General features: G+C 35.1%; 1 protein-coding gene and 1 long non-coding RNA gene across 3 annotated transcripts in view; both read right to left on the bottom strand.

The window, feature by feature from the left end:
* Positions 1-202: 202 nt before the first annotated feature.
* On the bottom strand, positions 203-13,034 carry LOC126893381 (uncharacterized). Its single transcript, XR_007701159.1, has 2 exons — positions 3,481-13,034; positions 203-1,029 (listed from the first exon to the last, which is right to left on the bottom strand). It is a non-coding gene; the product is annotated as an uncharacterized LOC126893381 (long non-coding RNA).
* A 5,697-nt stretch (positions 13,035-18,731) lies between these two features.
* Positions 18,732-25,194, bottom strand: part of LOC126893375 (tyrosine-protein kinase Shark) — a 183,595-nt gene continuing 177,132 nt past the window's right edge. For both annotated transcript variants that reach the window (XM_050663486.1, XM_050663484.1), the window contains one exon: positions 18,732-21,894. In XM_050663486.1, coding sequence (XP_050519443.1) covers positions 21,697-21,894 — 198 coding nt within the window. In that variant the 3' untranslated portion in view covers positions 18,732-21,696. The remainder of the gene's footprint in view (positions 21,895-25,194) is intronic.

Below are 25,194 nucleotides of genomic sequence, written 5' to 3'. Positions count from 1 at the left end.
GCGAACACACATGCACAAACATGATGCACACATGCGAAATACGCATGGGACTATGTTTCAGTCGTTTTTATTTTATCATACCTCTGCAATCCACCGCACTGTCCGTAGCCTTCTATTAGGAAGCTAGGTTCTTTACCTGCACAAGTTTTTGAGTCAAGAAAATAATTAGGGCAATGGCAACTTTCTACAGAAAGAAAGAAAATTTCTAAATTTTTTTTGTATTTATTAAAACTTCAAAATATTGCACACTTAGAAATATGACACAATCGATAAAATATAAATAAAATACAACTAAATATATATTGGTTCAACATAAATACATTCATAAAATTAACAATTCACAAAAAAGTAGTACTGGTCTCTATAGTGGTTTCATTTAAATTTAGCTAAAGTATCAAGTTTTTTTATTATAAAAATTAATACTTCCGTAACAGTGAACTTTGGTATGATCTTATATACATGATTTTAGTGCCTTTTATATAGGGTGAGACATATAAAGGGCCTATTAGAAATATCTCGGGAACTAAAGGTACGAAAATCATGAACATTGGACTACAGGGGTTTTGAGGTATGAACTATTTAATGAAAATATTTTGGTCTCTTTGCTACTTCCGGTTATACCGGAAGTTTATTGTAACTTCGTTTTTTTTTAATGGGACACCTTGTATATTTTTACATTTTTGGATTCTGCTCGATGTCTTCTTTCTTAAAATGTGAGGTTTTGTAATATTATACAGGGTAGTTTAAAAGATAATTACGGTTTTTTATAAATTTTGTAGCAAACTTCACACCCTGTAGAATTGTACTGATTTGATATCAAAAACTCCATTTATGTTCAAGTGATTTTAATATAGTCTATTATTATTAATAATTAATAATATAGCAAAATGTTTCATTTTAGTATGCAGGGTTGGTCGAAACTCTGAATGAGTATTTTCTGAGTTTACTTAAATGGAACACCCTGTATTTTTGTATTGTAACGAAGTGATATTTTATAGTACTTTTTTGTTTCTTAAGCATTCCCTATACCTAACTGCTTTAATTTGTAAGTTACTCGTAGTTCTTTAAGCCAAACATTAATTGCAACAAAAATTACGTGAACTTTTATTGGGTTTGCCGTGAAAATATTCAATCATAAATAATTTTTTGAAAATAAACACATATTAATCTCGGCTGACCCTTAATTTATTAATACTGGTTAATATACCAAAATACCTACGTAGTTCAGATTGTTGGTGTGTTTAATATTAATAAAAACATACAATATTCTTTCTAGTTGGCTATGACTTTGACACTAAAAATATGCTAATTTGCTTTGCTACCATTACTAATATGAACTTTTCTAATGAGCAACTGATTCAGATGTTTTTTGTTCTAGGAGAGTATAACAAATAAAAATATGCTACTAGCAATAAGAATTTATCATCAGCAATTCCATGATAGATGACAACCAAAAAGAGAAACTTTTCAAACTAGAGCGGTTTCAACGAACTGGACATTTAGATTACGAGAAATCTGATCGAGCAAAAACTATTGTAAATGATTAAAATAAATTAAATGTTAGTGTCACTGAGCACTTGAACTGTGACTGTATATAAGAATCCTGAAGATATCATGGACTGAGCATGTGACAGATAACGAAGTCATGAGAAGAGTCAACAAAAGACTGGAAATATTGGAAACCATCAAGACACGAAAGCTGCAATACCTGGAGCATGTTATGCGTAATGAGAGGTGTAGGAAGAAGATGAATCTCATGGTTGCGTAACTTGAGGGAATGGTACGGATGCACATCAACCGAACTATTCAGAACAGCAGCATCTAGGATCAGAATAGCCATGATGATTGCCAACCTCCGTCGCGGAGATGCCACATAAAGAAGAAGTCACTGAGAATCTGCATGTAAGAGCGTTCTTGTAATCTAAGTGTCTAGTACGTCGAAACTATTCTAGTAAACTTTGAAAAGTTTCTCTTCTTGGTTGTCGTCTATCAGGGAGTTACAGATGATAAATTCTTATTGCTAGTAGTACATTTTTATTATACTCTCCTAGAACAAAAAGTTTACTACTAATCAGTTCCCCACTACAAAAATTTATATTAGTAATGGTAAGAAAGCAACTGGAACTATAAAAATAATACAATGTCTAATGTTTAATCAAGTTTAGAGTCAAAGCCATAGCCAACTAGGTAGAATATGGTTTGTTTTTATTAATATTTTATGCACCAACAATCTTAAGAACGTAGGCATTTTGGTATCTCATCCAATATTAATAAATTAAGGATCATTCTAGATTAACATGTATTTATTTTCAAAAAATTATTTGTGATTGAATATTTTCACGGCAAACCTAATAAAATTTCACGTAATTTTTGTTGCAATTAATGTTTGGCTAAAAGAACTACGAATAACTTACAAATTAAAGCAGTTAGGTATAGGGAAAAATACAGGGTGTTCCATTTAAGAAAACTCCGAAAATACTCATTCAGTTTCAACCAACCCTGTATACTAAAATTAAACATTTCGCTATACATATTAATAATTTTTAATAATAATAGACTCTATTAAAAATCACTTGAAAATAAATGGAATTTTTGATATCAAATCAGTACAATTCTACAGGGTGCTACAGGTTTGCTACAAAATTTATAAAAAACCCGTAATTATCTTTTAAACTACTTTGTATAATATTACAAAATCTCATATTTTAAGAAAGAAGACATCGAGCAGAATCCAAAAATGTAAAAAGATACAGGGTGTCCCATTAAAAAAAACGAAGTTACAATCAACTTCCGGTATACCCGGAAGTAGCAAAGAAACCAAAATATTTTCATTAAATAGTTCATACCTCAAAACCCCTGAATTCCAATTTTCATGATTCTCTTACCTTTAGTTCTCTAGATATTTCTAATAGGCCCTTTATCTGCCTCACCCTATATAGGTGAGGCAGATATAGGGCCTATTAGAAATATCTCGAGAACTAAAGGCAACAGAATCATGAAAATTGGAATAAAGGGATTTTGAAGGATGATCTATTAAATGAAAATATTTTCATCTCTTTGCAACTTCCGGTTATGCCGGAAGTTGCTTATAACTTCGTTTTTTTAAATGGGACACCCTGTATATTTTTACATTTTTGGATTCTCTTCGATGTCTTCTTTCTTAAAATATAAGGTTTTCTAATATTATACAGGGTATTTTAAAAGATAATTACGTTTTTTTATTAATTTCGTAGCAACATTCACACCCTGTAGAATTGTAGTAGTTTGACATCTAAAACTCTACTTACGTTCAAATGATTTTTAATATACTCTACTATTGTTAGGAATCATTAGTATAGCTAAATTTTTAATTTTAGTATACAGGGTTGGTCGAAACCCGGAATGAGTATTTTCTGAGTTTTCTTAAATGGAACACCCTGTATTTTTGTAGTGAAATGATATTTTATAGTACTTTTTTATTTTTTTAAGCATTCCCTATACCTAACTGCTTTAATTTGTGAGTTATTGGTGATTCAAGCTAAACATTAATTGCAACAAAAAATACGTAAAATTTTATTAGGTTGGCCGTGAAAATACTCAATCCCAAATAATTTTTCAGAAATAAATACATATTAATCCAGACTGGTCCTTAAAATTACCAATAATGGTTTAGCTATCGAAATACCTACTTAGTTAAGATTGTTGGTGCGATTAACAATTAAGCACAAATTAAAGCAGTTAGGTATAGGGAATGCTTAAGAAATAAAAAAGTACCATAAAATATCATTTCATTACAATACTAAAATACAGGGTGTTCCATTTAAGAAAACTCAGAAAATACTCATTCCGAGTTTCGACCAACCCTGTATACTAAACTTAAAAATTTAGCTATACTAATGATTCTTAACAATAGTAGAGTATATTAAAAATAATTTGAACGTAAGTAGAGTTTTAGATGTCAAACTACTACAATTCTACAGGGTGTTGCTACGAAATTAATAAAAAAACGTAATTATCTTTTAAAATACCCTGTATAATATTACAAAACCTCATATTTTAAGAAAGAAGACATCGAAGAGAATCCAAAAATGTAAAAATATACAGGGTGTCCCATTTAAAAAAACGAAGTTATAAGCAACTTCCGGCATAACCGGAAGTTGCAAAGAGATGAAAATATTTTCATTTAATAGATCATCCTTCAAAACCCCTTTATTCCAATTTTCATGATTCTGTTGCCTTTAGTTCTCGAGATATTTCTAATAGGCCCTTTATTTGCCTCACCCTGTATACTTAGCATTTAGAGGACATGTAAAGAGAAATATGCAAAATTATGTTTAAATGTAGATAGGAAAAAAAATTAAAAACCTAAACAAGTGCTAAGTTGGCAAGAATGACCCACGCCAAGTGTAATATGTGATGCTGATGAACATCTCCAGATGAGTAAATCGAATGTAAAACAGTGATTATCAGACTGGTTTTTACTTCCGGTTTGTAAGATTCTTGTATTTTATAGGACATAATACTGAAGGGTATATAATATATGCATACGTACGTATAGGACATAATATTTACTAATATTAATAAATAGTGAAATCTTTTGGACCACACGCAGTTCATAACTTCTGGAGCATTCATAAGTGCTTATCAACACTAATTAATCATGTTATTTCTAATCCGCAGGAAATACCATCGTTCCTAACTCAGGGAACCACTTATTTAATACCGAAGGATCAAAATAACACCCAAGATCCAACCAAATACCGCCCAATTACTTGTCTCGCAACTTTGTATAAATGATCACATCCTGTGTAGCACGGCGTATCTATCAACACTATGCTAAGGGTTCCATGGATTGGAAAGAACAACTAACCATCGACTCGGTCATTATTAACCAGGCATATTCCAAAAAAGGAACCTTTTTACTGCCTTCATTGATTACAAGAAGGCCTTTTATTCAGTGCCGCATAAATCGCTTATAGATATATTGCGAATATAAATAGTCGATGATAATATAGTGACTTTTATAAAGCATATAATGACAGTGGAAGACTAAATCACCTTCAAGTACCTGGTGAAATTAACATCGAAACTGAAAATATCGGAATCAACCGGGGCCTGTTCCAAGGAGATTCGTTGAGTCAACTGTGGCTCTGTCCTAGCTATGAACCCACTATCTCAGCTATTGAATTTCACTGACTCAGGTTTTAGCATAAAAAATAACAACACTGTGGTGGCGAAGCTAAATCATCTGTTGTATATGGACGATTTGAAACGAATGGCTTCCACTCGAAATCAACTAGGTCACATGCAAAAAAAAACTTCTAAAACAAGTGCCGTATTTTAAAATAGCTCAGAGGAAAGGTATAGCCCGGAGGATTCGATATGTAAAATGGCCAGAACATCGAGGCCATGGGTGAAAACGATATGTATAAATATCTCGGAGTAAAGCAAGCGCAAAAAATTGACCATGAGCAAATGAAAACTGAGATAATTACGGAGTTTATACGAAGGGTAAAACAGCTTCTTCGTTCACACCTTAACAGTAGAATTTTTTTAAGGCATTAAACACCTACGCATGTTCCGCGCTTAGCAATTTATTTGGCATTGTTAAGTGGACAAAAACCAATATAGAAAATCTTAAGCGAAAAGTAAGAACACACCTTACAAAGGCACGAAAACAACATCCTCAAAGTGCAGTAGAAAGAATGACATTACCACGGAATTTTGGTGGAAGAGGACTTATGGATATAAGTGAGCAATTAGATAAACAGATTGCTAATTTCAGAAGTAGATCAAAGAGTGTATATTCCACGGTTGACCGAATAGAAACAAAGAAATTGCTATGGTATGGTCATGTTATGAGAATGCCAGAGGAAAGATGGCCAAAAAGAGCATTAAATTACACGCATATAAATAGAAGAAGAAGAGGAAGGCCTACAAAACATGGAAGAAAGGCATAGAACAGTATATGGAAGATAGAGTTATAGAAGAGAACGAGTGGGTGGATCGAAAACGATGGCGAGCGAAATGTGGGATGCGGAGGAGACCGTAGGAACCCCACTGCTTATATATATTTTCAGATGGAGGCTGAGACGTATACTCTACATCGGGCTATTTGCGCAGTAGACGACACAACACCGATCAAACTGAGGTAACCAGAAATGCGCATAAACCACCTCATAAAGGAAGAAAAAATACGCCCATGGATGAAACTCTGCACGGGCGACATCTCGATGAGGTCAGCCAACTATTGGTTGACATCAGGAAAGATGTTCCCTGAAACGGAAGGTTCATTACTCGCCATTCAGGATCAGGTCATACCAACTAAAAATTACCTGAAATATATCGTCAAAGACCCTCAGGTCCAAAACGATAAATCCCGATATGGATGTCAAGCCCAAGAAACCATTCAACATCTTACAGGGGATGCCAGGCACTTGCTGCAACTGAGTGTAAGGAGCGGCATGACTTGTAGGAAAGATCATGCATCAAGAGATGGCCATCAAACTCTAACTTCTCCAAAGAAACCATCTACCATACTATCAATACATTCCGGAGAGTGTGCTTGAGAATGACAACTACAAGCTATACTGGGACCGCACTGTGCTCACAGACCAAACTGGGGCACATAATAGACCAGATCTCCTATTAGTTAATAAATTAACAAGACAAACAACCTTCATTGATGTGGCGATACCTACCAATAATTACCTGCGTTCTAAATGCACTGAAAAGATCGGCAAATACAGAGATCGGAAAATTCAAATACCAAGACGGTGGAGAATGCCAAGTACCCAGACAATATCTATTATAGTCTCTACTATTGGAGTCATTCCGAAGAACCTCCTAGAAAACATAAAAACTGGGTCTGAATGAACATATGTATAAGACCATGCAGAAAGTTGTACTACTCTCGACGGCCAGATGTGTACGAAAATTTTTGGGAGGCGGAAAGGGTCCCACCAGAGCTCAATCCTTTTGATACCGTAGGTATCTGGGATGAGTGAATTTTCCCCAGGTTGCAGGTGCGAAATAAGCATAATCCCTAGAAATACAAGATCATGGCGTTTCCATTCTTGGTATAGGTGAAACTCACTAGAGGGAGACAAGACACTTCCGAAGCATTTACGGAAATATCTATTTCTCTGGCAATGAAAATGAAAGTAAGAATGGCGTCGCAATAACAATTTCTTAAAGACTGCAAAGCTGTGTGCGCGAATATGATGCAATTAATGATAGAATCAATCATCTTCGAAGTCGGGGTTCACTTTTCATCTTACACATATGTTTCAACATGAACAGCAGACGACGTAAGTGTGACAGACGAAAGAATCAAAGAGATTTTATAATGATCGATTCAAAGTGGAAGTCTTCATATGTACAAACGCAAAAACTTGTCCAGATGCAGGTTGGGGAAGCGACCTTTAACTTCTGGTAGCTATGTTTCGAATAAATTTTAGAAGCAATAACAAGCCCACAACTGGTAACTTTCAAAGATAAAATAAACCCAGTGTTAAGTGGGATAATTGGTACCCAAAGATGTTGAAACTTTTAGGAGCGATTTTAAACGAACTATATTAGATCCAGCTAATCAATGTAGTAAATCCGAAAGAAGCAGTAGTCGTAAACCATGGATAAGTAACCAAACATGGGAAATTATAGAACAAAGAAAGCAGCTTAAAATTAGCAGGTATGATTTAAATGATTAAACCTTGCCAAGAGAAATTCAACGAAGATAGCAGATGAATATGTTTCTAACATCTGCCAGGAAATAGAAATCCCCATACATCGAAATTAAACAAGAGATTCCAAAAACTGAAACTGCTTGCTCGGGAATTTAGACCCAGAAACTATGCTCTAGAAGATGAAACAGGCAATATTATAAGCGATATGGACGCAGTTCTGGTGACTTGAAAGAAGTACTGCACAGAATTACTTCTATAAAGGGGAAACATATCATGAGCCCTTTCAGCTATGGTGGCACATAAGCGAGTCCAAATATGACTACAGATTAGTGCCGTCGATGCGTAAGCGCGCTTTGTGTATATTATGCAGGGTGTTTGGTAAAGAATGGGCCATAGCTTAACCTTAGATTCCTGAGGTTAAAATAGGTCGATTTAAGCTAACTTACCTTAGTACAAAAGTTGATAATAACCGAAATGCAGGGTGTCAAAGTTAAACTTTTATTTTATTTATTTTTGAATATTTCCTCACAGGCATGGCACAACAACACGAAATTTGCTAAGTGATGCTGGTACTATACACCCTACTAAATTATGTTAAACAAACGTTTCTGGCTACTACCAGAGGCGTACGACGGGGGAACGTGAATGGTTGACCCTTCCCAAATTCTACGCCACTGGCGGAATTGCTATTTTAGTGCAATTTTTTATTCTCCAATACTTTCTATGTAAAAAACATACTCTTTATTCGTAACGATAAGTCCATAATTTTCGAGATATTTGAAGCTAAAAACGAAGGAGCACAATACATTAATCTAAATAAATGTGCCTTTTCATTTTTAACTTCAAATATCTCGAAAACTAATGACTTTATCGTTACGAATGAAGAGTATATTATTTGCATAGAAAATATTAAAGAATCTAAAAATTATGCTAAAGTAGCAGTTTCATCAGTGGCGTAGAACTTGGGAAGGGTCAACCATTCACTTTCCCCTGTCGTACGCCTCTGGTATTAACCACAAACGATTATTTAACATAATTTAGTAGGGTGTACAGTACCTACACTTTCTGCCAAGTTCCATAAGGATATGTCAAATTGTTTTGTAGTATCGGGCACACATAATTCTTAAAGTTTTAAATAAAGAATAAATTATTTAAAAAAATAATACTTTAAAATAATTTGACATATCCGTGTGATACTTGGCAGAAAGTTTAGGCACTATACACCCTACTAAATTATGTTAAATAATCGTTTCTGGCTAATACCAGAGGCGTACGACAGGGGAAACTGAATGCTTGACCCTTTCCAAATTCTACGCCACTGATGAAACTGCTATTTTAGCATGATTTTTAGATTTTCCAATACTTTCTATGCAAATAATATACTCTTCGACCATTCGTAACGATAAAGTCATTAGTTTTCGAGATATTTGAAGTCAAAAATGAAAACGCACACTTATTTTGATTTAATGTATTATGCTCCTTCGTTTTTAGCTTCAAATATCTCGAAAACTAATGGCCTAATCGTTACGAATAAACAGTATGTTTTTACATAGAAAGTATTGGAGAATCAAAAAATTGCACTAAAATAGCAATTCCGCCAGTGGCGTAGAATTTGGGAAGGGTCAACCATTCACGTTCCTCCGTCGTACGCCTCTGGTAGTAGCCAGAAACGTTTGTTTAACATCATTTAGTAGATTGTACAATGCCAGCACCACTTACCAAATTTCGTGTTGTTGTCCCATGCCTGTCAGAAAATATTCAAAAATAAATAAAATAAAAGTTTAAGTTTGACACCCTGTATTTCGGGTATTATCAACTTTTGTACTAAGGTAAGTTAGCTTAAATCGACCTATTTTAACCTCAGGAATCTAAGGTTATGGTATGGCCCATTCTTTACCAAACACTCTGTATATTATAGAAGATTTTATATACTGGCATCACGTTGCTGCTTGGGAATATTAAAGAGGTGCTGAAAAGGTTAATCAAATCACAGCACTAGAAATAGCGCCAACAAATCTAGAACCAGATACCCTAAGATATTAAGTTGATGAAGCCATAAAACACACTAAAGCAATAAATCACCTAGTTTTGATCATTTATCACGATCAAGCTTTTTTAAAACCTCGGTGAATCTGGTTTCCAATTAATGCAGAAACTGAGCAATATAGAGAATCGTTAAGTGACAGTGTACTGTGCTATTTACTCCAATTCATAAGAAAAATGCAACTACAAAATGTATTAACTACCGAACCATCTCCCTAATTTCACACCCAAAATAAAATTTTATTGTCAATCATTAAATGTCCGCATGTAGCACACTTAAAGAGAAAAAAACCACAAGAATAAGCAGGTTGCATGAAGGGTAAGGGCACAAGAGAGAAAATTACCAAGATCATTTATTAAGCTTGAGAATTCAAAATTCCTATGATCATCTGCTTTCTGAAAAGTTTTGTGGAACATTCTACACGATATTGGAGTTCCTGATCACCTGTCAACTCTGGTGAAGAGCCTATACAAGAATAATGAAAAAAAGAAAAAAATTAAAACCGTAAGTCACACCCTTGTAGGGGAGTCCGTCAGAGATGTATTCTATCTTAAAGTCTCTTCAACTTCTATAGGGAATATGTAATGAGAAAAGCACGTAACAAATGGAATGGCGATATCTCTATCACAGTCAAAAAAATCTCAAACCTTGGATATGCAGACGATACGATAAGTCAAATAATTGCAAAGGAAGAAATGTCCAGTCTACTGCAGATAGTGGAAACCGAAAGGAATAGATGTGGTCTCAAGATCAATAAACAAAAAAGAAAAATTATGATAGTCGATTATTCAAAGTCATTGCAAACAACCACAGGTGGCCAAAAATGCGAGAGTCGATTATCAAAACTATGGAAAGATGTCGAAGAATACCAAAATGAGCTGGGTACGTGCCTTAGTTTTTCCTATACTCAGTTACGGGCCCGACAATGAAATCAAATGATAGGAAAAGAATTGACACCTTCGAGATGTGATGCTGGAGGAGAATCTTTCGGATCCCATGGCCAGAGCACAGAACAAACCACTCAATCTTCCAAGAGATTCCACATTCAGACTTTACTTTCTCTATAAAGAATTAATGAAAATCTTCTAGTATCAGGAAATGTCGAAGGTTGCAGAGGCAAAAGTCGCTCACCTACGCGATGAACAGATCACGTTCAGAAAGCCAGTGGCAAGACATTTTCTGAGTCCATGAGAGCAGCCGACGCCGACGGACAGATTCGATGAAAAGAGATAGTTGCTCATATGGTAGCAAAGCACGACAATCGGTAATAAGGAAACTACTAAAGAGAGAATATCAATAAGCGAAGATCAATACAATCCGCTGAAATTAATAAAGACTAAACCTTATATATGATGGGCCAATCCATGTCAAGCGGTCCAATATAAATTAAGTTGGTTGCTTGACCATTTTTAATATTTTTTATTTTTCTACCTTTTGACCTTCAGTCTATAGAGAGTACAAAATTGCACTCACTTTATTTTTAAAAAAATTATTTTGCGATGACGGCCATTTTTGTTAAAGCGTATCGATCATTTTCACGGAAAACATGGCTTTGCTCTTTAGCCAATATTTTCACTGAGGTTTGTCCTAGAACAATAAATCAAAAACCAAACTTTTTAGAAAAGTATGTTCTAAAAAACGGCCTAAAGCATTATTTAATTTCAAACTACCCTTAAGGCCTTAAATAAACCTCAAAGTTTGAAAAGGTAAACTGATAAAATTCCATTTTCAGCATTTTTTAACAGCGTAAGGCAAGCCGATAATGGTTTGTAATTTTTTTATGGAAAAGACATACGTACATACTTTAAATAAAAAAGTTTGAGCTTTGAGACAGATAAATTTTTTCAAAAAAAATCTCAAAAATTTGATCACGGATGAAAAAATTTGAAATTTGGCTGAGTTAGCCCCCAGCAAGTAGAATAAAGAGTAACAATTTGGAGTTGCAGACTTACGTCATATAGGAGTATAGGAGTTACAGGCCTGAAAAAATTGGTCAAAAATCAAAATGGTCAAAATTTGAGCGTTTGCGGGAAGGGTAATTAAAATTCAAATAAACTGTCTAATGCAATAAAAATTAATCTATTTTCACCAGATTTCACAATGACTACAAATTTATACAGGGTGGGCCAAGGAAAATTGATGCCATTTGATATTTGGCAGTTATTGGATTTTAAGGGAATGCCGAAACAGGTTGATTTTTATTATTAAATTACAATTTTTTATATGTATTTCATACTAGTGAAGTCATCCATCTGGACGTGATGACGTAATCGATAATTTTTTAACATAGGAATAAGGGTCGTATGTTATCTCATTTGAAAGAGTGTTCAATAATATAAACAATAATCATTATTTATACAGAGTGGCCAAAAACATAATTTTTGAATTAAATTAATTGACACAAAAAGATGAATGTATGTAATTTATTAAACTCAAAATACATTTTAATGCTGCCATAATATAGAAAAATAAATATTTTGGCAAATAAACATTGCTTTTTGCTTACATTAAAAATGTTCAAACTGTCAAGAGCCACTTGTGATTTAAGGGCTACTTGTGATTTAATTTAAGCGAAAAATAGAGAATTGAACACGCCTTCAAATGAGATACCACACGACCCCTATTCGCATTTAAAAAATAATCGATTACGTCATCGGCTCTGATGGATGACGTCACGTAGCATGAAATATATGCCAAAAAATTGCAATATAAAAATGGACCTACTTCGGTTTTTCCTTAAAATCTAATAGGTAACTACATATTACCAAATATCGAGGACACGTTTCTTTGGCTCACCCTGTATAAATTTGTATTCGTTGTGAAATCTGGTGAAAATACATTAATTTTATTTCATTAGATAGTTTACTTGAATTTTAATTACCCTGCTCGAAACGCCCAAATTAATTTTTTACCATTTTTTCGGGCCTGTAACTCATATATGACGTAAGTCTGCAACTTCAAATTTTTACTCCTAATTTTACTTGCTAGCGGCTAACATTCAGTCAAATTTCAAATTTTTTCATCCGTGTAAGGGGTCGCACTTTGAGATTTTTCAAAAAATTACATTTTTGAGATTTTTTTTGAAAAAATTTACTCAAGTCTCAGCTCAAACTTTTTTATTTAAAGTATGTACGTATGTCTTTTCCAGAAAAAAATTACAAACCGTTATCGGCTCGCCTTATGCTGTTAAAAAAATGCTGGAAATGGAATTTTATCAGTTTACCTTTTCAAACTTTGAGGTTCATTTAAGGTCTTAAGGGTAGTTTGAAATTAAATAATGCTATAGGCCGTTTTTTTAGAACATACTTTTCTAAAAAGTTTGGTTTTTGATTTATTGTTCTAGGATAGACCTCAGTGAAAATATTGGCTAAAGTGCGAAGCCATGTTTTCCGTGAAAATGATCGATACGCTTTAACAAAAATGGCCGTCATCGGTAAAATAATTTTTTTTTAAATAAAATGAATACAATTTGGTACTCTCTATAGACTGAAGTTTTGCCTTTGCTTGTGGACTCAAACATAAGCATTAACCCGGCCTAAGGGGAACCAGAGACTCTTTCTCTGAACCCACTTAGGTAAATCTTAGCAGGCGCGTCCAAGTCGCGGGGGTGGACCTGACTATAAGTCGGTGACTAAGTTCTGCTAGGGACTCAGTGTTGCGGGGTATAACGCAACCCCCTGCCCAGAGTTACGGGTGAAGACCTCAACGGCTGACGCAGCGGAAAGGAGTATATTGAGCCGGTGTGAAGGGCGGAAGAGGCAACTCAGGTTCTAGGGTTAATATAGGATCACACTGATTGGCGGCAGCTGGCTATATCAGAACCGAACATTGGCGAAAGTATAAAAAATGCTGAAACGGCAATGTACCGGATAGTAAACGGCGCAATGGTATCCATGGAAACGGCGTTTACACAGCGGTGTAGAAAACAAAGGAGAACTACTACACTATTAACTCTCCCAGGACAATCATGATAATGGCTGCAAAACTAAACGGCCCCGAGTACGGGCGCCCCTTAGATGGGGCAGGGGTGCGAAGAATCTCCCGGCCAGCTATTGTCAAACTTAAAGGAGATGAAGAAAAACGAATAGGTACCTGGAATGTCCGTAGCATGTTTGAAGCAGGAAAGGTACATAATACCATCAAGGAAATGAAGAGGCTAAAAATTTCAATCTTAGGCATCAGCGAAATGCGTTGGCCTCGACAGGGTGAATGCGCAATAGATGAACATCGTGTTTACTACTCTGGAGAAGACAGCAACAATCATAGGCACGGAGTTGGGATCATTATTACTAAAGATGTTAGCAAATCACTCATGGATTGGATACCAATATCAGAGAGAATTATAGTGATGCGATTCCATTCGACACCAATAAACATCAATTTAATTCAAGTGTATGCGCCAACATCGATGTGTGATGAAGAAGAGATAGAGACATTCTACACAGACTTAGACAAGGCTATAAAACAGATAAAGAACAATGAGATCACTATCCTAATGGGAGACTTAAATGCCAAAGTAGGCAGTGGAGAAGAAGAAGACAATGTAGGGAAGTATGGTCTAGGCAACAGGAATAATAGAGGAGAGCGTTTCGTTAGAGTTCTGTACCGAAAACAAGTTATGTATAATGAATACTTTCTTCAAATTACCTAAGCGTCGCCTATATACGTGGAAAGCGCCAGCAGATGCAGTTGGTAATATTGTCCGTAACCAGATAGACTACATAGCGGTCAATCAACGATTCAGAAATACTATAACGTCAGTCAAAACCTATCCAGGAGCGGATGTGCCATCAGATCACAATTTACTCTTGGCTAAATGACTGTAAGATTAAAACACATATTTAGGAAAAAACCAAAACCTAAAATGAGTCTAGAAGCGCTTAAAGAGCCAAACGTTAAGCATATATTTGTAACAGACTTGGAAAGAGAAATGGAAAACATCGAAAGTATCACTGAAGGATCACCGGAAGATCGAATCGAAAAAATATGGACAAATATAAGAGATACCATTCAGACTCATATAAAAGGGAAATTGGAGACGGTGAAAGCTGAACCAAAACAAAGATGGATGACAAAGGAAATTCTCGATTTGATGGAAAGAAGAAGACTACACAGAAATCGCAATGAAGACCAATATAAGTTATTGTACACTGAAATAAGAAGGAAAATAAGGAGTGCTAAAGCGCAATGGTTCTCCCAAGAATGTAGCGAAATCGAGGAGTATGAAAGAAAATATGATTCTTTCAACATGCATAAGAAGGTAAAAGAATTAGCAAAGTGTGGAAATATAAGTAGTCGTGCGATAGCTGATTCAAATGGAAATCTATTGTTTGACACCAAACAAAAACTGCACCGATGGAGGAAATACATTGAGGATCTTTTTCAGGATGATCGACCAATACAACATAACATAACGGACGCGAATAGTGGACCACCTATAACTAAAAGCGAAGTGGAAGATGCTATACGCTTGTCAAAATCAAAGAAGGCCATGGGACCTGATGAAATACCCACAGAGGTTCTAAAACTACTAGGAAATTGCGGAAGTAAAGTATTGGTTGACTTGATTAATGCTATATATAATCATGGTTACTTACCACATGATTGGCTGAAATCTACTTTTATACCAATTCCCAAGAAAGCGAAGGCAAAAGAATGTCATGGTCATCGAACCATTAGCCTAATGAGCCACGTACTTAAGGTCCTTCTGCGTGTGATCCATGCGAGAATATATAAAAGAATCGAAGAACATTTGGGCGAAACTCAATTTGGCTTTAGAAATGGACTAGGTACACGAGAGGCCCTGTTTGGGTTGCAGGTATTAGTACAAAGGAGTAGAGATGTAAATGCTGATGTTACCTGTTTTCTTGATTTCGAAAAAGCATTTGACAAAGTATCACATACTAAGATGTTAGATGTTCTAAGGTCAACTAATATTGACGATAAAGATCTAAAAATCATTGCTAACTTAGCACAGTTAGAGTAAGCCACAGTTAGAGTAGACGGTGATCGACACAAGAGATTCAAATTCAACGTGGAGTAAGACAGGGATGTATTCTTTCACCATTAATTTTTAACATTTATTCAGAAAAGGTGTTTGAAGAAGCACTCAGTACTACACAAGGTGGAGTTGTGATAAACGGGAAACTGATAAATAATCTCCGATATGCTGACGACACTGTACTGATTGCCAGTAGTGATACCGAATTACAATATCTATTGGATTCTGTGGTAGCACAGTGCAGTAATTATGGTCTCCACCTTAACATCAAAAAAACAAAATATATGGTCGTCAGTAAGGATAATGGCATCGATGCTGGAATTCACGTTAATGATGTACAACTTAAGAGAGTTGAAGCTATAACATACTTGGGAAGCAGAATCACTGATAATTGGGATCCATCCACCGAAATATGTTGCAGAATTGCTCAAGCCAAATCAGCATTTTTCCGTTACAAGAAAATTCTATGCGGTCATGACATAAATTTGAGTCTTAGGACAAGAATTTTAAAGTGTTACGTGTTTTCCGTTCTTCTCTACGGAGTTGAGTCATAGACCTTAACAGGAAGAATGCTTAAGATGGTTGAATCCTTTGAATTATGGTGCTATCGAAGAATGCTGAGAGTAAGCTGGATGGACAGGGTGCGTAATGATATTATTCTGAGCAGGATGAAGAAAGGCAGAGAACTGGTAAAAATGATAAAGTCTAGAAAACTCGAGTATTTTGCGCATGTTTGTAGACATCCGGAAAAATATAGCATTCTACATCTAATTATGCAGGTTAAAATATTAGGCAGAAGAAGTCGAGGAAGAAGAAGAACATCTTGGTTAAGAAATTTGAGGCAATGGTTTGGTCACACTTCGGAATCGCTCTTCAGATCTGCTGCGAATAAAGTTATGATAGCCAACATGATCGCTAACGTTCGATAAACGGACATAACACCCGAAGAAGAAGATAGACTGAAAATATTAAAAATAGTCAAGCAACCACCTTTGGACCACTTGGCCTGAATTGACCCCTATACCAATTTATAACAGTCATAGATATAACCGTACAGATGTCATTACGATAAAATTATTTCTTTACATAGCGACGAACAAGATTTGTGCCCAGTTCACATTTTACGTGCAAGCGTGAGTCATCAGTGAATTATAATCAGTTAAGACGGCTCAAAATTTATTAGAATATAAATTGTTAAAATCTTAAAATCAACATTTATTACTAAGTTTCCACAAAAATAAAACTTTACACCGCTTTGGAAACCAAAAATGAAATAGTATATAAAAAATTTACATTTTACTTCGCAATAAAATCATGTATTTGTATACAACGATTAGCAAATCATGCTTGACATATCGATCAAGAAGAAAATTCTGAAAAAATCATTCTGAAAACTTATATTACTTGAGTATTAGCCTGTTCGCTGTATAAAAAACTTTGCATAAGGCATTTTTTGTTCACCAAATGATTTTTTAATTTTAGTCAAATATGAAAGCAATATAGACCACAGTACAGCCCAGTTGTAGTGTATATTTGGAATGAAGTGTGGAATGCGCTAAAAGGCACTAGCATTTGCTAAGGTAAGAATGTAATTTTAGTATGAAGTATTCATCGTATCGGTCATCAAATTTCTTTTTTGGTACAATTTAAATAATCTCCAAAAATATGAATTAATACGTATTGATTTTTCATTGGAAGGCATGTTATAAGGTGTCCAATGTGAGTAAAAAGAATGAGTACCATTATGTAATGTGGTCCTTTAATAATGGGGTACAGGACATCTACATTTGAATTTAAGCCAATTTAACTTAATCCATTTAATGATAATATTTAAAACAAAATAATTTTTAAAAGGTAAAGTTTTCAATCCTAATAGCAACATTAATAATATTGAAAAATGTTAAAAATATTACTAAAAGATTTTTAACTTGAAAACTTATTAGTCCATTTCCCTGGTAACACCTCCATGGCTTCTAAAATTTGCAAGCCAGATGGATGCTGCAGTGAAGACAAGAGGGCATTCTAAAAAGTTGCAATTCACAATCCCCGTTTGCAGCTTGGTAAAGTTCCAACGGAAAATGGACCTAGTTACTCTATAGGAGTAATACTAATATAAAAAAAAGTGTATACCATTTTTATTCAGTTGCAATGCGAAGGCAAAACAATCTTATTCGTCACAGAACAGGGAGCGCAGTCCAGCACTCTGAATCGACGATTTTCGACTCTTATTGGAGTCATCATTGGAGAGGCGTAGGCCTGCTGCTCTCTGCTCGAAGTGACCAAAGCGGTGCCTACGCCTCTCCGATGATGACTCCAATAAGAGTCGAAAATCGTCGATTCAGAGTGCTGGACTGCGATCCCTGTTCTAAGTGAAGAATAAGATTGTTTTGCCTTCGCATTGCAACTGAATAAAAATGGTATACATTTTTGTTTTATATTAGTTTTACTCCTATAGAGTAACTAGGTCCATTTTCCGTTGGAACTTTACCAAGCTGCAGACGGGGGTTGTGAATTACTGTGCATCCAACTGGCTTGCAAAGTTTAGAAGCCATGGAGGTGTTACCAGAGAAACGGACCAATAAGTTTTCAATTTAAAAATCTTAGTAAAATTTTTAATATTTTTCAATATTATTAATGTTGCTATTGAGATTGAAAACTTTACCTTTCAGTTGCCAGATGACGCTAGTCACCTACTAGTTGCAATGCGAGGATTAACTTTCACGGTTTGGTCACTTCGAGCAGAGAGCAGCAGGCCTACGCCTCTCCGATGATGACTCCAATAAGAGTCGAAAATCGTCGATTCAGAGTGCTGGACTGCGGTCCCTGTTCTAAGTGAAGAATAAAATTGTTTTGCCTTCTCATTGCAACTGAATAAAAATGGTATACATTTTTGTAAAACAATTTTTACTTAAAATAAAAACACTAAAAATGGAGATTAGTCACAAACATGCATCAATAAAATATTTACCACAAATAGAATGGTCAATAAAATTCATTAAATAACGAACAGATGTCGATAAAATACTCTTATAAATATTAAAAATTTATTGTTCATGGCATCAATAGAATATAAAAATAGTGTATAAACTTTCACAATACCTAATCGTATATTATAATATATCTCATCGCAAGTTATAGTATAAAACCTAACCAGATCTAATCTTACCACTACAGTCAAACATGACTACGTAAGTTCAGTCTTTTCTAGTTTTAATCAATATACTACAAAAGTCGACTCATCACATGAGCAAGGTGATTGGAAACTTATCAACTAAGCAATGGATAGCCTAAGTCTGATGTCACAAATATCACAAAATTGGGAGGAGCTTATATTGACTCCAAACAATTTTTTTTGTAACGTTAAATTGTCATAAGGAATTTTTCATTTATGTGCTTTGTGTGGCAAAATAAGACTTCATTTAGGTATTTCGTTAAAGAAACGTGTTAATTAAGAGATTTTTATTTGTTTTTGCTCAGGTGGTTTTTATTCCGTAGTGGTTGAAAATAAACATAACCTCAAAACTGTTTACGTTCTTATTGCATTAAATTAACTCACCTGGGCAAAAACGAATAAAAATCACTTAACTGACACGTTTCTTTAACTAAATACCTAAATGAAAAGTCTTATTTTGTCACACAAACCACATAAACAATAAATGAAAAATTCCTTATGAGTGTTTAACCTTATAAACAAAATTGTTTGGAGTCAAATATAAGCTCCTCCCAATTTTGTGACGTCAAGACGTAGGATGTCAATTAGTCCCTTTGGTGAGACCGCTCCTGTTTGAAAAAATTTCTAATTCGGTTTCGTTCCGATTCCTGTTAAAAAATGTAGCCTTTAAACAAAACAGAAGGGCACCGGCGAAATTTTTGGGCAGAAATTGGTTAAACAATTGTTTTAAACAAATTCAAAAAATCACCTTGATTTTGCTTCGAAAAATATTTTTTAAGGCGCGTTTACATGTATCCAGTAACTGGCGCCAGTCGCACTGGAACGACAGTGCTGGCATCATGTAAACGCTTTTTTGTTCCAGTCCAGCGCTGTCTGCCAGCGCTGTCTCGAATAGAAGGCTGGTCTATTTTTCATGCCAGTGGCCCTCGTCCGCGTCCCCTCTAACCCCGTGCCAGTGGTTGTCGACACGTGTAAACACAGCGTTCCAGTCGCTGGCGCTGTCGTACCTGTGGTTTCAGTGGCAGTATTAGGATTTTTAATAAGAGTGCCAGTGAGATTGGCGCCAGTTACTGGATACGTGTAAACGAACCTATCCAGCGCTGTCTTAGTCAAGCACTCGCATTCCAGTGAGACTGGCGCCAGTTACTGGATACGTGTAAACGTTACTTAAGGTTTTTTGGGTCATTTTAAACACGAAGTCTGTTTTTATTATTCTCAGAAGTTGATAGTTTTCGAGTTGCAAGCGATTTAAAATCTGAAAAATACGAAAATACGCATTCTCCAGGCTTAAAAACTCATACGTAAATTAATATTTTTGAGGTTGCCAAGTCCCTAAATTGAAGTCTAAACATTCAGTCTAAATTGAACAAACATTCAAGATTCTGACGAGTAATACGAGTAATCGTGGCGTATTTCAATATAGAGCGTTGTTTTCTAATTATTAAATGGGTCTCTGTCGCACTAGATATACATATTATACGTACTTATGCGAAAATTCCCAACAAATACTTGAATTTATTAAATTTTCTTAATTATTATAAACATAGTTTTTTTAATAATTGATTTATTTGTTCAATTAATTATTGCCAATGTGCTAATTAAATATGCCAATCCTGTAGTGCGACAGATGCGCACCATATAGTGCGTTGAATTTATTAAATTTTCTTAATTATTATAAACATAGTTTTTTTAATAATTGATTTATTTGTTCAATTAATTATTGCCAATGTGCTAATTAAATATGCCAATCCTGTAGTGCGACAGATGCGCACCATATAGTGCGAGGCACGGCACCGCGGCGGCTTAAAAGTCGAGTGGATGCGCATAATTAACAATTAAAAAACAACGCTCTATATTAAAATAAGCAACGATTACTCGTCAGAATCTTGAAATTGAACGTTTAAGCTTCAATCCCGGCACTTGGAAACTTCAAAAAGTCTGTTTTGATTTGCTTATTTTTGAATTTTTCAGATTTTAAATCACTTATAACTCGAAAACTATCAACTTTTGAGAAAAATAAAACAAACCTTTTTTTGTTTAAAATGACACAAAAACTCTAAAATATATTTTCCGGAGCAAAACAAGGTGATCTTATAAATGTGTTTAAACAATTTCTGCCCAAAAATTTCGCCCAGTAACCTTCTGTTTCGTTTAAAGGGGACATTTTTGAACAGGAATCCGCAAAAAAACGAATCAGATTTTTTTTTCATACGGGAGCGGCCTCACAATATGCACTAGATAGGGTATGCCCAAAATGAACGCTGGTTTTCGGAGTCAGACATCCGGCGCTGATCATGGCCATATCCCGCCCACCGCTGTGAGTCACACAGTCGTGCTGAGAATTTGAATCTGACTACTAATTTTCATCTTAGATGTACCCATACGATGTATGGCTGCTAATGTGATGTAACAACCCTCCTTTATGTGAAAGAAAAATAAAAAATACGACTGTACACTTAATGGACTTGAAAAAGGATTCAAGAAGTGCAGATTAAATATATCCGTCTTAAGTAAAAGAGAGCGAGGAATCCTACTACATATGCCCAAAATGATGGTGAACATAGTACCTTAATAGAACAAAAAATCGTTAATGATACACATTATGTGACAATGAAAATATAAAGAATAAATAGTGTAGTGAGGGTAAATTGTTAGCAGATGATGGAAACACGTGTAAATCGTATTTATAGTAATTCAGTTTATATTATAATTTGCGTCGAGATTTAACTTTTTATGTTGAGCTGTACTATTTTGCCGTACCCTGTACAAAACAATTTCAATGGTTCCATAAAAAAATATTGCTCCAATTGATGGACTAGGCGATGTTAGCCTTCGGTAATAACTCTTTAATATTCATATAGCTAGAATCTGTTGTGAAGAACTTGACTAATTCGTGAAAACTAGGACGCACTTCGGCTTTATACTCCCAACAACGTTGTATAATTCTGTAAATATCTTCCGGGCAATCTTTTGGTCTTTCTAACCTTTCTCCAGCTTCGATATGGGTTATTGCCTAAAAATAATAGAAATGCAAATAAAAAACTTATAAACTTTATAAGTCATATAAACCCAAATAAACAACAACAATAAAAACTTGCTTAAGTAAAAACTTCGTGTGTAATATGGTACCTATATGTTTTATTAACCCTTTGCGGTCGAACGCGATGACAAGTAAAGTATCGTACACTTCGCGTCAAAAAAAACTGGTACAACTCTTATAACCGAAAATCGTGTTTTTCAAGTTGTTTAAGTCGATCTTGCCACAAGTGTCATTCTAATTTCTAGGGCAACGTTGCCAGTTCAACGAAAATATTATATCAAACTAGGTAAAAACGAGGCTGTGCGACAGACTGCATTTTTTAATTTACTAAAAACTAAAACAATTGTAATTTTCCGTCATCTCAATTAAGTATCCATACATTGATTCGTGTTTTATTATAATTTATGAAAATATTTCAATTCAAAAATAATGATAGATAATAAATCTTGACATGACTTTAAATTATTATGTTTAATGTCAAATCGAGAGGTGTGATTGATTTCTCGTAAATTGTACGACAAAACTGCATTAAGTTGTGTAGAATAAATAAAACACACTGTAAAAATTAAAAATTTAATTTGAAATTAAAAAAAAATGAATAACTTTTACAGTGAACAAGTGTGGAATTTAAATATATGTATTACAATTCGAAATATACATTTTAAACGTTATTTTTTTGTATTTAGATTTAGTGCAATTCCGTTATCTGTGATGGCAACAACGAAGTGATTCACGAACAATAATTGTCAGTCTGAACACAGGTTTACGTTGGGAAAAAAAAGTGTACCAGTTTTATATGCCGCGAAGTGTACAAGTCGTTGGCAAGTACTACATACCTATTGAACTACGTGTCACTGTTTGACACATGAAAGTGCACTGAGGTCGTCGTGGCCGTTTAATCAATCCATTGATAAGACCGAAAACGTTCTGTAATTTTTGTAATCCATTTGGATGATTTTAATAAAAGTTTTTTAATAAAACATATACCATTTTACACATAAGGTTTTTACGCCTTTGTATTTTTTTAAACTATGGTATACAGCCAACTAGAAATATAAATCATAAAAATGGGATTGGATACTGAAGCACTTTGGCATGGGAAAACGGTGGGGACTATGATAATCACCCTTTATTGGGATCCTTTGACGCTCCCTCAGAAGAAGATAAACGACCTTTCTCAGAAACCAACATAGTCCCTTTTACAATTTCAATCACTATAAGAAACTCTTAAAATCGTAGCCAGAAATTTGTTATACAAGTGCTCCAACGGTACGTCGAAGCTGACGTATGAGGCATCGTTAGAAGGAGAAATAGATAACGAATATAATGGTACCGAAAAATAAAACACTACCACCAATCGGGTGTACGTCATATATTTGCTCCTATTGATCTCATCGTGACTTTGGATATATCGATATTTTTATACTTTTCTAATAATCATTAGTACACATCTTGTCTAATACATCATGTACACATACAAGCTCTCTAGAAGAGGTCTTACAAACAAGAAAAGCTCTGAACTGCAAAGGAAAAGAAGGGGAAGAAAAAGGAAATAACCCTCTTCTACCAAAACTCCTGGGAAAAGAATCAGGTCAGATGCAAGCAACCCTGGGGCTGCACAGATGAAACGATCCCGAAACGAGGAGATGTATTATGAAGTTGCAACTAGCGGAATAGGTAGGAATAATCCACTCTGAGTACCCAGTACAACTACTAGATAATGATCATCTTGGGAGTATGCAGAAAACCATTCTACATTCGGCCGGGATGAATTCGGGTAACAAGTGTTGATAACACAAGCTCCAAATGGCTAAATGAGGTGACTAAACGACTCAACCCATGTGAAGGAGAAGAACTTACGGCAATCAAAGGAAGTGATCTGATCAAAACTGATATGTACTTTATACATATTTGAAGAAAAAGATACCTCAATGTATTCCGAAAAAGTATTCAACAGACTGACGAAGATGAATCAGGGTCTGTGGACTCAAGAATGGAAAGTACTCCACTGCGAGAAATCTGGTCCAGGAAATACCTGTACTTTCTCAAGGGACGATCCATCTATGAAGGTTTTGGAGAAATTAAACGTCAGGTCTTTTTTGGCTTTGGTCAGATCATAATTAGACTAAAGGTTGTTAGAAGAAAGGAGTCATCTTCTTCTGAACAATCAAGGCTGAAAAAAAAACGGAAGCAAGGGAAGAACAGTCAAACTTTTCAGAAAGTTTAAGCGAACTGGCCAAATAGAAAGGACAAACGTCTTCTTCCTTACAAGGCCAGCAACCGCTAAAGCGAAAGGGGAGGTGGCTGGAAACCTATCTAAAGGCCAAGTTACCTCTTAAAGACAAAGGTAATAAATTGGAGCCAATAAAGATGGCTCTGCCAAAGGGTCTGATGGGAAAGACCCTTAAGGACTGAATGGAAAGACCATTTAAGGTAAATAATGATTAAATTCATACAGGCGAATCTTCAGCATGCCAAGGCTGCTTCATATACCATTGGGAGAAGATTCACAATTGAAGGTACATGTGTATCACTAATCCAGGAGCCTTGGGTTACTGGGACAGATCAGAGTTGTGGGCCTAGGATCCGTCTCAACTAAAATGGTGATTGCTCAAACTATTGTATTTACTTTCAGGTTTATGCACAGCAGATGCGATTGCAGCTCAAATCACCATATGGGAGAATGCGGGCAGACGGGATATAGTCACATGCTCTGCATACTTCCCAAGTGATGAAATAGCAACGAATCCCCCTCTTATCGCGATTCAAAAAATAATCAAACACTGTAGAAGCAATACAGGTCATCATCGGCTATGATGCTAACTCACATTATATGGTATGAGGAAGCAAAAGGACCGATGAACGAGGTGAGTACCTTTTTAACTATATTCTAGATTCTAGGAGAATAATAAAGGTAATGAACCTAACTTTATCAACACGAAAAGTTAGGACGTTATTGATATAACTATAAGTACTGAACAAATTAGTATCAAAATTGGCATGAGTCGAAAGAGCCGTCGAGTTCGGATCACCAACTCATTGACTTTACTTTATATACACATTTTTCTTCTTTTGGTGCCTATTCGTTTCGAATATTTTCGATCATTCTGGCTATCATTATTTTATTAACTGATGCTTTAAATAGAATAGTTGTTGTGGAAAACCATTTCCTCGGGTTCTTTAACCATGATATTTTTCTTCTCCCTATACCTGACTTTCCGAATACTTTGCCTTGTATATACAGATAAACCACCTTTAATTAGCCACAGGGAT

Source organism: Diabrotica virgifera, chromosome 10, assembly GCF_917563875.1.
Source record: "Diabrotica virgifera virgifera chromosome 10, PGI_DIABVI_V3a".
Taxonomy (NCBI): Eukaryota; Metazoa; Arthropoda; class Insecta; order Coleoptera; family Chrysomelidae; genus Diabrotica; species Diabrotica virgifera.
This window is presented reverse-complemented; position numbering and strand designations above follow the sequence as displayed.